The sequence below is a fragment of the Equus asinus genome, chromosome 2, assembly GCF_041296235.1.
Source record: "Equus asinus isolate D_3611 breed Donkey chromosome 2, EquAss-T2T_v2, whole genome shotgun sequence".
NCBI classification, from domain to species: Eukaryota; Metazoa; Chordata; class Mammalia; order Perissodactyla; family Equidae; genus Equus; species Equus asinus.
The window spans coordinates 29,297,964-29,312,191 of record NC_091791.1 but is presented as its reverse complement, the minus strand read 5'-3'; the positions used below and the strand labels follow the sequence as shown (position 1 = coordinate 29,312,191).

Below are 14,228 nucleotides of genomic sequence, written 5' to 3'. Positions count from 1 at the left end.
GGAAGATCTTTCTCGCTGCTACCCAGCCTGGCGTGACGGATTAAACATCAACTAGTTAAATAAAAATTAATATCAACTGCCTCCTAACTTCTAATGTCATGTTGTTTATAACTAATGAACTGATTAGAGGATAAACACATCACGGAGACATTCAGCTCTCCTGCCTGGGCCCAGCCGCTGCCCGGTGCCCACTCCCCAGCACAGCCTGCCAACTGCCAGGCCCTGAGGAGGGCGGGGGCTGGAGGGGCGGAGGAGCTCCCCAGGGCTTGCTCCTCTGCCTGCCTTGATCTCTTTCCCTCTCTTCCCCTTCCTCTGTACTTTTCCTTTTCTCAGTGTCTCCTCTTTTTCTTTTTTCTTCCTTTCTTCCTTTCTTTCTCTTTCTTCTGTCTTCCGTCCTTTCATTCTTCTGTCCTCCTCGTCTGACCTGTGCTTCTCTGCAAAGAACAGTCCATCAGACTGTCCCGGGTTGTGTTTGTCTGTCTGTCTCTCTGTGCTAGTTTGCTCCCCAAACCCCCCTTTCTCTATGGGAGTCTCTACCTCTCTCTTTGCACTTCTCCCCCCTCATTTGGATTCATTCCTCCCCCTCTCCACCCCCCCCCCCCAGCACAGAGTGTGATGACTAAAAACATTCTTGTGACTGGGCTTCCGCTCTGCTACAAGGCAGGGGGCTGCATCCTCTTCCTCAGCACCTTCTGAAGGACTGAGACCCCTTCCCCAGCGATTTAGGGGAAAGGGGAGGGAGCTTTAATAAGTGGAGTTGTGGTTTCTACTTCCCCTCTATTTAATCTGGAGGGGAAGGGAGGAAATAAAAGTGATTTTTAAAACTTTCGCCTTTCCTCTTGTCCCAGAAGCAATTAATACAGGTTCAAGTGCTAAATTATTTTCAGGGGAAGAAAAACTGCTCTAGTGTCCTTCCTCCAGGGGCTTCAGAGCCCTCTGCACACACACCCACCTCACCAGCCTGAGCAGCCTCCTGCAGGGCCCTTTTCCTAAAGACACGTAAACCAAATCACAATTGTCATCACGACAACAATAAGGCAGGAAAACGAGTAATCACAGACCTGGCCCCGGTGATTTTTTTTCCTAAGAAGCCACAACGTTTAAACTTGGTTTGCCCTGGACCACAGGGTCTGACAAGACAATAACAACAGAAAAAGCTTTTAAAACCAATTTAGCACACGTGAAAATGTAATTCTAATGAAGAATCAATAGGCTGGCGGATCATTTTTCCTGGGACTCCTTGGAGAACCTGAGAGAGACCTTCAATCAATGGGGCGGGCAATGAGCAAAAGGGCCCGAGAGACAGTGTGGGACAGGGGTGAGGGCTGGGGGACAAAGAGAAGCGGAGGCTGAGGGAGGAGCCTGGAGGGAGGCTGAGGTACAGAGCTGGGCCCTTTGACTGGCATCACTTTGCAGGTTTCCTGCGTCCCTAAAGCACCAAGAATCTCAGAGCCAAGAGCTAAGCAAGCTCCTTCCTCCTCTTGGTCCCTCTGGTATGCGACAGGCTGCTTAGCACAATGGCCTCAGCTGCCTTCCTCTGGGCTTAGGCCCCAGCCCTAGCATTGCCCCAGCCCTGGGCCCTGTATTCAGGTAACTGTGACGAGCTGGCTTAGGAGCAGGCAGGGACACTGAGCTGAGCGTGTGTGTACCCAGTTCAAAACACCTGGTTCTCCAGTGGGTGCCTCCCTGCTATCTGTGTGTCTGCAATGTTGGGTGTCAGTTCTTGTCTCTGATAATACAGGCGCAAGAGCAACGAATGTGTCTGTGGTCATCCTTCATGTTTTATAAATTACTTCCACACGTTCTCTCGTGAGAAACCTGAGGGAAAGGCAAGGTTTGTTACCACTATTCTAGAGAACAGGTAACAAAGGCACAAAGAGCTGTGCAGTGAAGGTGTGACTCAGCAGGTCACGGCCCTTGTGTGTGACTGGGCGTGGTTGGTTCTGAGTAGGTGACAGAGTGAGAAGCTAACTCTGCGTGTGCGTTTGTGTGTGTGTGTGTGTGTAATGGAGTAACTACACGAGAGTGTGGTGTGTGTGTAACTAGGGTTTTATTTATGCATGTTGCTCTCTCATCCTTGTCCTTGGAAATGTTGCTCTACGTATAACAAAAAGCAAGAAATTTTTTTTTCACTTTTAAGTTTTTGTGCTCATAGATTAGAAAACCACTGTTTGATTAAAAAAAGAAAAGAAAAGAAAAGAAATGCCCACAAAGTCTGATGTTTTAAATCACAAATATTGGTAGAATGGTAATTTGGCTATGATTTGCCTGATAGAAATTCATGTTCCTGTAGGAAGATTTTAAAAATTTAAACTGGGCAACCATGAGATTGGTCTTGCCTCTGGGCCCCTGTGCTGCTCCAGCTTCCTGTCCTTAGTTGCACAGTCTTTCTAGAAGAACTTCAGCTGAAGTGGATGGGACTCCCAGTGAAGAACTTCCAGTTTCTAACCTAAATGGGCCCAGTGGACCTCCTGGACCTGGGCCCTGCCCCTTGCCTTGTTGCCTTTCTGCCTGGAGTCTGGCCCTGTGTGTGCAAGAGATGGAGCCAGTCATAGACCCCTGCCTGCACTCTGGCGCTTACCCAGCACTGTCCTTGACAGCCCCTCAGGGTTACTCAGCACAGGTGAGCCAAGCTGTGTGAAAGTGGGAGGCCCAGGGTGGGCAAGTGGGTGGGCATATACAGTGGGGTAAATTAGAAAGGCATACATGGGGGGTAGGAATGGGAGCAGTAGTGCTCAAGAATTGTGTGAGTGTGTAGGACGTGGGAGTACAAAAGTGGTGAATGAAAGATTTAAGGGAAAATTTGTGACAAGAGTGTGAGGAGTATAAATTCCAGTCTGGGAGGGCAGGCTGTGGGAGAAAGCTAACGTGAGTCTCTGATCAGGGATGAAGGTTGTGCTTGGAGAGGGTGTGAATCTGAGGGTCTGAGACACTTGGGGCGAGAGCACCAGAGGATTGTGGAATGGTGTAGCTCAAGCGCGTGGTCATGAGAGTGTGACAGGAGCTTGGGGGGGAGCTGGTCATTCTCCCCCATCCCCACCATCTCCGTCAGGGCAAGGAAGCCAGGAATTTTTCCTTTTCTTCTAAGTTTAAAATGAAAAACAATCCTGAGCAGAAGAGCTTGTGAGGGATTTAGTGAGCAGTGCCACAATGCATTGGTGACAGGGACCTCCAGGGAGCGACCATGTGGCTGGAGAAAGTTGGGGTAGGTCTATAAGGGATCTTGGAAACTGAGGCCGAGAGCCAAGACGGGCGGTGGGGGGTGGGGGTGGCAGGCTGTGGAGCCTGACGGTTGAGAAAGTAGAATGGGGCGGGTGCTGAGAGTCGTGGGGACAGGGAATCGCACAAAGTTGGGAATTGTAGGAGAGTGAAGACGCCCCTGCGTGTGAGGCTGCAAGGCTGCCGGGGAGCGTGTGACAGTGAAGCAGAGGGGGTGGGGTGAGAGGGTGTGCCGGCGTCAAGGCTGGGGATTCGGTCTTTGGGTGCCTGTGGCAGCACGGGTGCCGGCTTGCCTGCGGCTGGCTCGGGGCCTGGGTGCGTGTGCGCGCGTATGCGCGGGGCGGAGAGCCTGAGGCTCCTCGGCGTGTGGCCGTGCCTCGGCGAGGCCGGGTGTGCGAGCGCGGGGGCGAGCGGAGCGCACAGCCGAGGCGGCGGGCAGCCGGGGTTATCTGAGCCGCTCGGTCTCGGGTGGCTGCGCCCAGATCTCCGGGCGGCCGCGGCAAAGGCGAGACGCGCTGTCGGGCGGCGGAAGAGCCGAGAAGCAAGACCCGGGCCCAGACGGCAGCGCAGGGAGCAGAGCATGGAACAGCGCGCGGGCCGGGCAGGTAAGAGCGGGCAGCTATCGGTCAGCGCCACGGGCAAGGCGGGGAGGGTGGCATCTGAGAGGGATGGGGGCGTCCAAGCCGAGGGCGGACTCCATTCCTTTTTCTTTCTGTGCTCCCCGGCGGGGCCACTATAACGGCTGGGGCCTGGGGCTCTGCGGCCTCTCCTCACCACTGGGGCCTCCTGGGCCCTCCCTCTTGGTGTCCTCTAAATCTACTAAAAAGTTTCCACCCAGAAAACATGAGTTTTACAACTTCTCTTGGTCTTTCTGCACAACCTGGCTTTTCCTTTCTGTCGTGCGTTATCTTTCCAGTTTCCCTCAGTGTACAAATATTTTGCACAACTTCCTCCAAACTGGGAGCACTGGGAAGACCGTAGTTTCTAGTGGGAATGGAGTGTGGGTGTGTGTGTGCATGGGTGCCACTGGATGGGGACATGCTGGGTGCAAGTGTGTGAGAGTTTTGTGTATTTGAGTGCGAACCAAAGTCTAAGCACTGGTGGACATGTGCTGAACCAGCGTGGAGAGAAGGCTCTGCCCCCAAAATAAACAACTCAAGGAAAGCCTGGGGCAAGGGGAGGGGTGGCAGGCCCCAGGCGACCCAGGTGGGGTGAAGAATCTGAAGCTGCTTACCCAAAAGGCCAAGGGAGTAGAGGGCTCTTCTCTCCTTTTTTTCCCTTCCTGCCCCTCTCCTCCAGGCCTGCCAACCCAGCTCAGTCTGCCCACTAGGCACCCTGGTGTAGTGAGGGGCGGTCAGCCAGGGACCCAAGTTTATTTGTGGATTGGTGGGGCGAGAGGGGGTTGGATCAGGTTTCCAAGAGTTTTCCAAACAATTCCACAGAGGTCAAGGACTAACTCCAGGCCCTTTTTGGCATCCCTCCTCACCTTCCCCAAACCTCCTTCCTCTCCTCCCTCCCTCCAACCCCTCACCAGCTCAGGTTCTAGTTCTTTCCACCCTCAGCACTGCCCTCCCTCCAGCTTCTTGGCCCAGTCTCTGGGCTGCCTCGATTCCCCCTTTGAGGCCTTGTCCCTGCTAGGGAACCTGGCCCCCCCAGGGGTTTCAACTGTGGCCTCCTGGGCTTTTAGGGTTCTGGGCCACCCCTCTGCACCAGAGGTTTAAGTAGGGAGATCAATAGCAAACAGTTGTAATGATCTAATTAATTATGGCAAAATTAAAAGCGAGTACAAAATCAATCTCTGATGGTGTTGAAGATGGAATTCAATTGAGAGCCCATCTGTGCACCCCCTCGACCGTATAAATATGCAGCCCAAGGACAGACCTAATGGCTGGGCCTTCCTGCGAACCTCTCTCCCCCTTTCTTCCTCTCCTGCACAGGGCTTCTCTCTCCCTCACTCTGAATCTATTTTGCCTCCTGCCCCCACCCCTTCTTCCTTCTCTGTCCAGTCTGCTCAGGCTCCTGACACTCCCACTTTTCCATTTTCTCTCTCCGAAGGCGGCTCTCCCTGCCTTGCATGCCTGAGGTGCAAGGACTTTGTTCCCCGGCCCGGCAAATCTCCCAGAAGACGCAGCCAGGCGCCCTCCCCAGCGCCTCGGGAAGGAGAAGGCAGAGCGGTGGGGGCATTCTTGAGTGCCTCTCAGGGCCCTCCCCTCAAGTTTCTTGGCGCTCAGGATACTCCAGGAGGGACCAGGGTGCTTACCCAGGGGCTCTTGCGCCTACCTGCTCCTGGTCGTGTAGCCGCTCTCCCCGCGCGCGTGGCAGAGGCCGGGAAGACCAGCTGCGCACCGCGCTCCCTTCCCCTTCCCTCCTTTCTCCGCTTTCTCCGCTAGCATCGCACTCCCGCCAGCCGCGGAGTGGGGAAGGGTGGGGAGGAGCTGTGGAGCTGGGCAGGAGGCAGGGCTGTGTCTGAGAGTAGGAAACCCCCGTTCCCTTCCAGGCGGCCCCACCAAGACCCGGAGTCTTCCGCCCTCCAAGCCGCCTTCTCTCTTTCCTTCTCTTTTTCACCGCCCCCTGCCTCTCCTCTGCCCTCATCTCTTCCTTAGACACGTCTGGCCGGGGCACAGCTCCCCGGGGGCCCAGCGCCCCCAGACGGCCCCCGTGTCCCCTTTGGCCCCATCCAGCTAGTTCAAAATGTCAATGAGACGCGCGGGAGAGCGAGCGTGTCTGGCGGATGCTTTGGCGCAACCGCCGCAGCCGGGTTTGCGAAGGATGCGGGTTTTATTTACTCTCGCTGAGCCTATTCGGGAGCAGCGAAAACCGCCAGGAAAAGGCGAGGGAAGGGGGAAAGGAGAGAAAATCTCTAGGTTAATTGTGGTCTTTGGCTATCGTCGCCTATACCCTCAGAACCGTAAAAATAAGAGCTTTATTTGATGTTCTCCCTTTTACTCCGCTGGCCTGTCCCAGCTGCCTCTCTAGCTCCCTGTCGCTGGTCCCCTGCCTCTTTCTCCTGGGGTCCTGGGCCCACTCCCGGGCCCACACTGAGTTCCCAGGGTTGTTTCTGCCCTTGGAGACCCCTCCCACTCCCTCGTCCCGCCGCCGGGCCCTCAGAGCCTGGGGGAGACACAGCCCCACGCCTCCCCGCCCTCTTTTTCCAGGCCTCCTCACCCCGTTATTAATTGCTGTGTTGACCTGCAGGATTGATTGGCGGCCCCGCTGGAAGAGGCTGCGGAGGCCTTGGCCTCGGAGCAGCTTGGTTGAGGGCAGAGGGAGGAGGGGGGGAGGTGCTGGATATGGGTCCTGAGCTCCTATCTCAGCCCCGCCTGGGACACAGCTGTTTGCCTGGACATCCTTCTCCACCCCCCTCACACACACACCTTTTACACACCCTCACAACACTCACACTCACACGATCTCCGCACTGAGTCGTTCAGTCCCCAAGGAGACACATCAGAAATTCTCCTTAATTGATTTAGAAATTGAAGGAGGCTTCCTCCCTCCATTAGTTAGTTTCTCCAACATATTGGTTAGCTGCGGGTCTAGACCTCACCCCAGGGCCGGACATGGCGAAGCCGACTACTGGGAACCGGGCTTTTTTCTGAGATTTACTTGCATCTTTTTTTTTTTTTTTTTCCTAGGAACAGTTACAGAAAGTTGAGAAATAATCCTGGATGAGGGTAACCCTTAAAGTCTCAAACCAAAGCACTTTTTCCAGAAGGAGCCCTTGCCCTGGCTCCTGAGGGATTCGGGTCAACCCTTTTGTTTCAAGTTCGGGGAATGAACGGCTCTGGACCGCGGAGAGCGGAGGCGGAGGCTTGCTTGTAGCCGCCTGGGGCAGGGGTCTAACCCGACAGCGGAGGCCCTCCCCTCCCTACCGCCATCCCCCGCCTGCCTAAACCGTTGCGCGCGCGCACACACACACACACACACACACATACACACGGCCCCCACAGCCACAGCAAGACCCCTTGCCCCGACCTCAGGCCACAGGCCCAGCGCCCAGGAACCCAAGCGGTAGTGAGCCCCCGGGACGTCCTGGCTCCAGGCTGGAGTGGGCGGAGGCGGCAGGAGTAGACAAACCTCGGTCGGTCCCCAGAGCGACCCTTTTCCTAGGTCCTCTCCCTGTCTCACCAGCCCGTCTCTCCCCCGTTTTCCCCTCTCCCCTCCGCTCCGGTCCTTTGTTTCCAGCCACTTCGCGGCGCCGAGCAGCCTGTCCCCCGCCTGGGCGGCCCTGCCCTTCGCTTCCCTGTTTCGCTGGCGGGTCTCCCCTGCCTTACCCGCTCCCGGCTCTGGCGCCTTCTCCGCCTGCTCCTCACAGCCGCACAGCTGCTGGCAGAGGAGGAAGGAAGGGCGGGCGCGCCGCGGATGGATCCGAGAGTAGATTTGGTTCTTGCTCGCAACTCCGGGAAAACTCAGCCCGCCGGGGTTCTCCCGCCCCTCTCCAACTATTCCTCAGCGCTGCGGAGCCGCGCGCCCTCGCCCGCGTTTGGCCCCTTCCTTCCCTTGTGCATTGGCTGTGGCTATTTCGCTCCCCTGGTCTGCCCAGCATCTGGAGTTGCCTTCCTCCTGCCCTGCGCTCCATTCCCTTTGGGCTGCCCTTTGCTACCGCCTGCCCTGTTCCTCCGCAGCCCCCTTGATCTCGGTGGGTAACACCTGGGAGGTCGGCGGCCCTCAGGCGCTGTCTCCCTCCACCACAGCCAGGTCAGGCTGCGGGCTCAGGGCCTGGCTGAGAAGAAGGTTAATCATTACTTCGCCACCGACACTCAGTCTCACTCGGACTCTCTCACCCTGGCTTGGGACGAAGGGATGGGGCAGTTGGTCAGGTGGGGACCAAACCAGCCCCTTCAGGCCTTTGGGAGACAGGTGCCTTCTCTGTCCCCTCAGCACCCCTTTCATGTCCCTTTCTTCCCCTCCTCTCTCCGCCTTCCCACGCCTCCGCTTGCTCAGGTCTGTCACCACCGTCCCATCTCCGCTCTGGCTTTGGCAGGTTGACTGCAGGTCCTGGGAGGACCAACTTTCTTTGTTTGGAACCGGACTGGACGGGATTTCCTTCCCAAGTCTCTGCCACCGGGCCAGCTCCTCCCAGCGTTTTTGGCAGACAGGCCCGAAGGGGACCGCGCCTGAGGCCACAATTAACCGGGCTCTTGGGGTGGGAGGGGGGAGGATTTAACTGATCCTCTAGCAGCTGCGCTGATGCAGTGGGGTGAGGGTTCAGGAAGAAGTGGGAATGGAGGAGTGGCAGGAAAGACAGGGAGCAGAGTGATAAACATGTGCCAGTGTGGTGTAGTCAATGGGAAGGAAAAGAATCCTGAAAGGGAGGAACACAGGAAGGGGGGTGATGAGGAATCCTTTAGTTACATTTATAGGATAGAAGTTGGATGGAAAACCCCACCTCCTGCCCTGCCTAAGCACCCAGACCCTTTCTGTTCCCTTTTTGTGGAAGATTAAGAGTTCAGAAGCTAGACACTTATTCCTTAATCTACTATAGAAATATTTGGTTTTCAAAATGCTTTCCTATTGGCTAGTTCCATGGAGCAGCCAAGACAGGTGTAAATATCCCTATTTTACAGGCAAGGAAACTAAGACTCAAATTGGTGGAGAGACTGTGCGTGTGGTGGTTGCTGCTTCCTCCTGTGGGCTGAGTGACCCCTGTAGCTGTGCAGAGGACCATGTGTGTCTGCGAGTAGGGGGACAGGCTGTGTTTAGGTCAGAACCTGGAGTATCAGGGCCTCACTGGGCCTTTTGCCCCCCTTCCCCCAGCTTGTTCTCTCTTGGACGGAGCCCTCCGCTCCTACCCTATAGACCTGCTGCCCCAGTTTCTCCTGGCTTGACTATTTTTTCGGCTCCCCAGTAGGGTGGCCCACCGGTGGCAGCCACCTGGCAAGCCCGTGCCGCTAAGAGGCCGCTTTGGTGGCCAAGTGGCTTGCATTGTCATTTCCCCTCTAGGACCTCTTGTGAGGAGAAGCCGGGTTGAAGGGGGGAGGGGCCGGGGAGGATAAAGGCGCAGCACGTGCGCCCGGCCTCCACAGGACCAACAGACCGAGCGGGCGGGGCCAGCCGGGAGTCAGGCCCCCCGGGCTTCACGCAGGGAGCCCAAATATTGGGAACAAAAGCGGGAAAAGAAGAGTGAGAGCAGGAGGGAGGGAGGGAGCAAGGGAGGGAGCGAGGAAGCAGAAATTAGGGGGTCTCAGATGAAAAAAAAGAAAGTAGCTTTAGGGGGAATGTGCCGTGGAGTGTGAAATTGCAGCCCATGGTGCTCCATATTGTACCAGAAGCTCTTCCAAAAAAAAAAAAAAAACCATCCTCCAACGTGACCAGAGGGCTAGGAAGGGGGAGGGGCGGGGAGAGGCTGGGGAGGAGGCGGAGGGGAAAGGGCCGGGCGGGAGCCGGTCAGGCCGAGCTGGAGAGGGGGCCGGGGTGCGTGCACCGACTGCTGGGGTCTGATAGCCCAGCGTATGGGGCCTGGGGCGAGTGGCCCGTGGCAGTCTCGGACTTGGATTGTCAGACGAACTTTTCTCTTTTTTGTGATGGTGGTGGTGACTTCCAAAACTGGCACTCATTCAGAAAAGGAGCTCAGGCTGCTGCTCTGCTCTACCCTCATCTCTTCCCCCCTCCATTTCTGCTTCTCTTCCCTTCGGACTAGTTTTCCCCCCTTGGTTCTAAACAGCTCCCCCCCTCCCACCCCCGAACTTTAATGCGTTTAATTTGGTCCGCGCTGTGGGGAGCATTTCCTAGGGAGATACATTTAATTTCGGCATTTCTAATCCCCTCCCTCAGAGCCCTGGCCCTGGCTCCCCTTGCCGCTCCCCGGGAGGTGGAAGGAGTGGAAGGAGGAAGGCAGCCCAGGCCACGGGGGAGGGGCACGCCTGGGAAGCTCCCGCATGCCTGCCAGGCCCCCCGCCGCCCAGCCGCCTCCCCAAACTGCTCGGTGTGGGGAACCTGGGCCCGGGTCAGGCCCCAGCCTGTGGAGGGGAGGCAGCCACGCCTCTGCCTTTCCTGGCCCCGGCAGAAAGCGCTGGGCCGGGGAACAGGAAACTGGGAAACGAGCAGAAGAGCGGCGAAGGGAGCGGGTGCAAGCGCGGACAGTGGACAGGGTCTATGTGAGCACTTCACTTCGAGGACCCTCAATCCAGGAACGCATTTGGGAGCTCGCGGTGGTAGTCGCGCTTGATTTGGGCTGGAGCGCCTGTGCACGTGTACACTTGTGGGGGGAGCTCAATGCGGACCACTGCCTCTGGGACACCTACACCCGGAGAGCCAGGCCCCGCAGCTCCGCGGTGAGGTGAGGAAGGAGGCAAGGGTGGGGGGCCTCCGGGCCCCAGGCGAGCCTGGTAGGGAAGGGAGCAGGGAAGGCAATGGAACAGAGATCCACAAGGAAGATTTATTGGGCAGATCAGATGCACAGAGGCGGCTAATGAAGCAAATCCCGAGATGGGTATCAGAGCAACTCCCCAAAAGTTTATTTGCCTTTAAATTTCCGCAGGGAGGCGGGCACCTTGTTTGAAGTGTAAATGCCCCTAGGTTGGGGGGTGGAAGGGCCGCTTTGAAAACACCAGAGAGAAAAGGTTCATTTAGAGGCAGACAGGAAAAGCAACCAACCCTGACAGGTCGGAGCCCGGGTTGTGTTTGGGGTTGAGTTGCTTTCTTTCTTTCTGTTTCTTTTCCTCTTTCCTCTTCCCTTTTTTCCTTTCTTGCCTTTTTCTTGTCTACTAGACGCTATAGAGAAGAAAGGGAAGACAAGGAAAGGGTGCATCAGAGGGAGAGGCCAGCCCTTCAGCCTGGAGCCCTAGGAGAAGGCAGAGCCTTGGCTAAAAGGGTTTCTAATGAGGGAGCATTGCTTTTTGACTTTCTAGAGCCAGGAATGGGCTGGAGCTACAGAGGAAGCTACCAGGGGCTGGCCTGGTGGGAGGTGAGTGTCCAGCCAGTGCAATGCTGGGGAAAGGGTCCTAGGAGCAGGGGAGTTTCTGGAATCTTAGGAGCTACTGGGGAATTGGACTATCATGGAAGGGTCTCCACTCCTCAGGGGTATATGTGAAGGATAGGTGTGTGAGAACAACTTCCAGCACACTTTGTTCAGTAAGTCCCCTACTTTACAAAACATGAAAATCTCTCTTGCCCAGTATGTGAAAATGCCTGTTCTCTGCACCCACACTTCTTCATTGTATGTGTGACAGGGCTATCTATGTCTAGCTGGTTCTAGAAAAATCTGAGTCTATGTGTAGAGGGGGATTCTGCCCACAGTCTTGTTCCTCCCATAGTTCAGGCTCCCCAAGACAACTTCCTAGACCAACATAGGGAGGCCTGGGGCAAAGGGCTCCTTTAGTTCTGAGCTCCTCTCGGTAAAGACTTTTTCTTGATGCCTCCCGCCACCCCAATTCTGGGTTAATTACCTCCTTGAAGGAAGCCCAAGGCTGTAGTAAGCAATACCACTTGAGAGCCCCTTGCTCCCAGGCCTGAGAGCCTTTCCTTTTAGGCTGCGCGAACTCGGTTTTCCTTTTTCGCTCCGCACACGAAGTTAGTGCGTGTTCGTGGGGTTGTGAGGCCAAAGCAAACCCGGGAGCGCCATCTGCAGGTCTCGAGAGGAAGAGACTGACCTTCGGGGCTGGATCCTGCGCCTTCCACCTCCCGCCCAAGGGAACCAGCTTGTCCTCCCGAGGGAAGTTGAGGTGGGGGCTGGGAGGGAGGGGACTGGCGGAGAGGGATTTTTTTTTTTTCCTTCCAGTAGTTACTCCGCAGGTGGATTAAGTGGGTCGGGCTCAGAAGGATCCAGGAAGAAGGGCAAATTCTAGGATCTCTGCAGATCCGGCCCCCTAATGAGTGGGAGGCTCAGAACCCTGTGGGGCTGAGCCCGGCCCGAGCCCCGCCCGAGGATTAAGGACGCACCGAAAACCTGGGTGCAAGAGGCCCAGTAGGAGTCTCCTCTTGGCTGAGTCGGGCAGGTGCGGTCCCCATTCTCGCTGCCGCCCGGGCTCCGGCCAGCGGGACAGCAGCTCGAGTCCGCGGAGCTTCCGCGGGCGCCAGGGTCTGCAGGCAGGGGCCAGAGGAGCCTTGAGTCCGGGTGGCCGGCCGGAGCGCAGCGCGGGCTTCCCTGAGCCGCCCTTTCGCAGACCCAGGGAAGCGGTGGGAGGGAGCGAAGGAGGGAGAGAGAGTTAAAACATCAGCTGAAGTGCCAAGATGATTTATGAGACGAGGGAAAATATTTCATAAAGATCTCCCGGATATTCTGTACTTAACCAGTTAGGAGACAAAGGGCTTTTCCTGCCTGGTGCGTGCGAGCGGACCCGAGCGAGCGAGGGAGCTAGTGCGGACGAGGGCTGCGGAGGCTGGGCCAGCGGCTCTGGCAGGAGCAGGGCCGGGCCCAGCGCGCTGCGCCTCCTGCACTAGCTCCGGATCCGCCGAGGTGGCAGCGGGCGGCGCTCAGCCTCGTTCGCAGCTTCTTCTCCCCAGCCGGGGAGAGCAAGCCCTGGTCTCCCACGTCCTCTGCAGTCAAGACCAGTCGCTCTGCACCGTCTCCCTCCTCAAGCCTCCCTTCCCCAGCCATCCAAGGGTCCAGGAGCAAAGGCACTGTGCTCTCCCATTGTCCGTTGGGTCCCACTGAGGCAGGTGGGTCCTTGCTGGAGGTCTCCAATTCGATTCTAATTAGAGCGTTCTGGGCTGCTCAGACCCTGACGGACAAGGGGACCAGGGAAGCCCCACGCGCAGCTGCGCGTGGGACAGGAGAGGACAAACTGCTGGGGCACTTTGCCCCGGAATGAGAATTGGGGGGTGCGTGGGCGGGGAGGTACCTCAGGAGGGAAAGACGAAAGGGAAGGACCAGAGAGAGGAAGGAAGAACCTGGGAGGAACGGAAGGGAACTCGGAGCTGAGAGTAAGAGGGTTAGCACTAGGGATGCGGACGGGGTTCGGGGCCCCGTGGACCATGAGGGCATTGGCCGGTGGATGGCAGGGCTGGGTGAGTTGGGACTATGAGCCCGGCTTCTGAGCGCAGCGCGCTCCGCGGCCCTCTGTCGTTTCCTGAATATTCATTAGACTGGCCGCTCTTTATCCTTATCTAACGTTTATCTTATCGGCGACTTTCGTTTCTCAGCGTAGTTTTAATCCCGGGCTCCCCTTCCCCCTCCCCCTGGCCCGCTCCCCTCCCTCCCTCTTTCTTCGCCCGCTCCCTCCCTCCCTCCCGTTTCCCCCTCCCCTGCCCTCCCCTCGCCGGCACCGGAGTGACAGGCGCGGGGCCCTCCTCGCCGAAGCTCGGGGCTCCGGCGCTGGCGAATCACAGAGTGGTGGAATCTATTGCCTTTGTCTGACAAGTCATCCATCTCCCAGCGCGGGGAGGGGGAGGGGGTCTGGAGGGGGCTTTGCAGCTTTTAGAGAGACACACACCCGGAGCCGCGGCTCCAGTCTCCGGCCGAGTCTTCTCGCAGCCGCAACCCACCTGGGGCCAGCCTAGTGCTGCCGGCGCCGCTCGGCTCCCTTCCTCCCTCCCGGCCCTTCGGCCTCGGCGGTGTGCGCCTGCCTTTTCCGGGGGCTGGGTCCCGGCTTGCGCTCTCCCCTCCCGAAGGCGCCCGCTCGGACATCCCGAGGATTGCTACTTCTCTGCCAACTTCGACAACTCACCAGCACTTGGAGCGGCCCGGCCCCCGCTGGGCGCCCTCGGGCCGCCCCAGCTCCTCGCCCTCTCCAAAAGCCGCCTCTCTCTCCGAAAGCTGCCTCTCGGATGACCAGGTTCCAGGGGAGCTGAGCATATCGCCTCCCCCGCCCAGCCTCAGTCCTGGCCCCAGCTGCCGCGTGCGCCATGTGCCCCCAGATCCCCCCGGCCCGACCCGCCACCTTAGGGCTGTTCTGCTGACCGCCCAGCCCCGCGCCCCGACGGCGGGAAGTTGCGGCCACTGCGGTTGCAAGCTCCGGCCGGCCGGCCGGCCCGGGAGAAGTCCCTGCGGGGAGCGCAGCGCGGCGCCCCCCGCCCCCGCGCGCCCCGCCGGAGCCGGGCGCCCGCTCACCCTCCCCCCCACCGTCCCT

General features: G+C 57.9%; 2 protein-coding genes across 15 annotated transcripts in view; one reads left to right on the top strand and one right to left on the bottom strand.

Annotated features, from left to right (window-relative positions):
* The first annotated feature begins 2,606 nt into the window (after positions 1-2,606).
* The window catches only part of PAX2 (paired box 2), a 90,903-nt gene continuing 79,281 nt past the window's right edge, over positions 2,607-14,228 (top strand). For 2 of the 14 annotated variants that reach the window (XM_014841914.3, XM_014841910.3), the window contains exon 1: positions 3,314-3,824. In XM_014841914.3, coding sequence (XP_014697400.3) covers positions 3,551-3,824 — 274 coding nt within the window. In that variant the 5' untranslated portion in view covers positions 3,314-3,550. Of the gene's footprint in view, positions 2,624-3,310; positions 3,825-10,929; positions 11,126-12,676; positions 13,168-14,228 lie in introns of those variants that run through there. The other 12 variants (XM_070485201.1, XM_070485191.1, XM_070485222.1 and 9 more) reach the window with 11 other exon arrangements.
* On the bottom strand, positions 10,432-14,148 carry LOC139040234 (uncharacterized). Its single transcript, XM_070485231.1, has 4 exons — positions 13,827-14,148; positions 12,100-12,314; positions 11,607-11,782; positions 10,432-10,932 (listed from the first exon to the last, which is right to left on the bottom strand). Exons 1-4 carry the CDS (start codon positions 13,952-13,954, stop codon positions 10,432-10,434), a joined length of 1,020 nt encoding a protein of 339 aa, XP_070341332.1. The 5' UTR covers positions 13,955-14,148.

Coding starts and splice junctions, on each gene's coding strand:
- LOC139040234 (XM_070485231.1), bottom strand. CDS start 13,954: ATGCTCAGCTCCCCTGGAACCTGGTCATCCGAGAGGCAGCTTTCGGAG. Junction 11,783..12,099: donor CTCTTGCACCCAGGTTTTCG/GTGCGTCCTTAA, acceptor CGAGACCTGCAG/ATGGCGCTCCCGGGTTTGCT. Junction 10,933..11,606: donor CTTGGGCTTCCTTCAAGGAG/GTAATTAACCCA, acceptor TCTTCTCTATAG/CGTCTAGTAGACAAGAAAAA.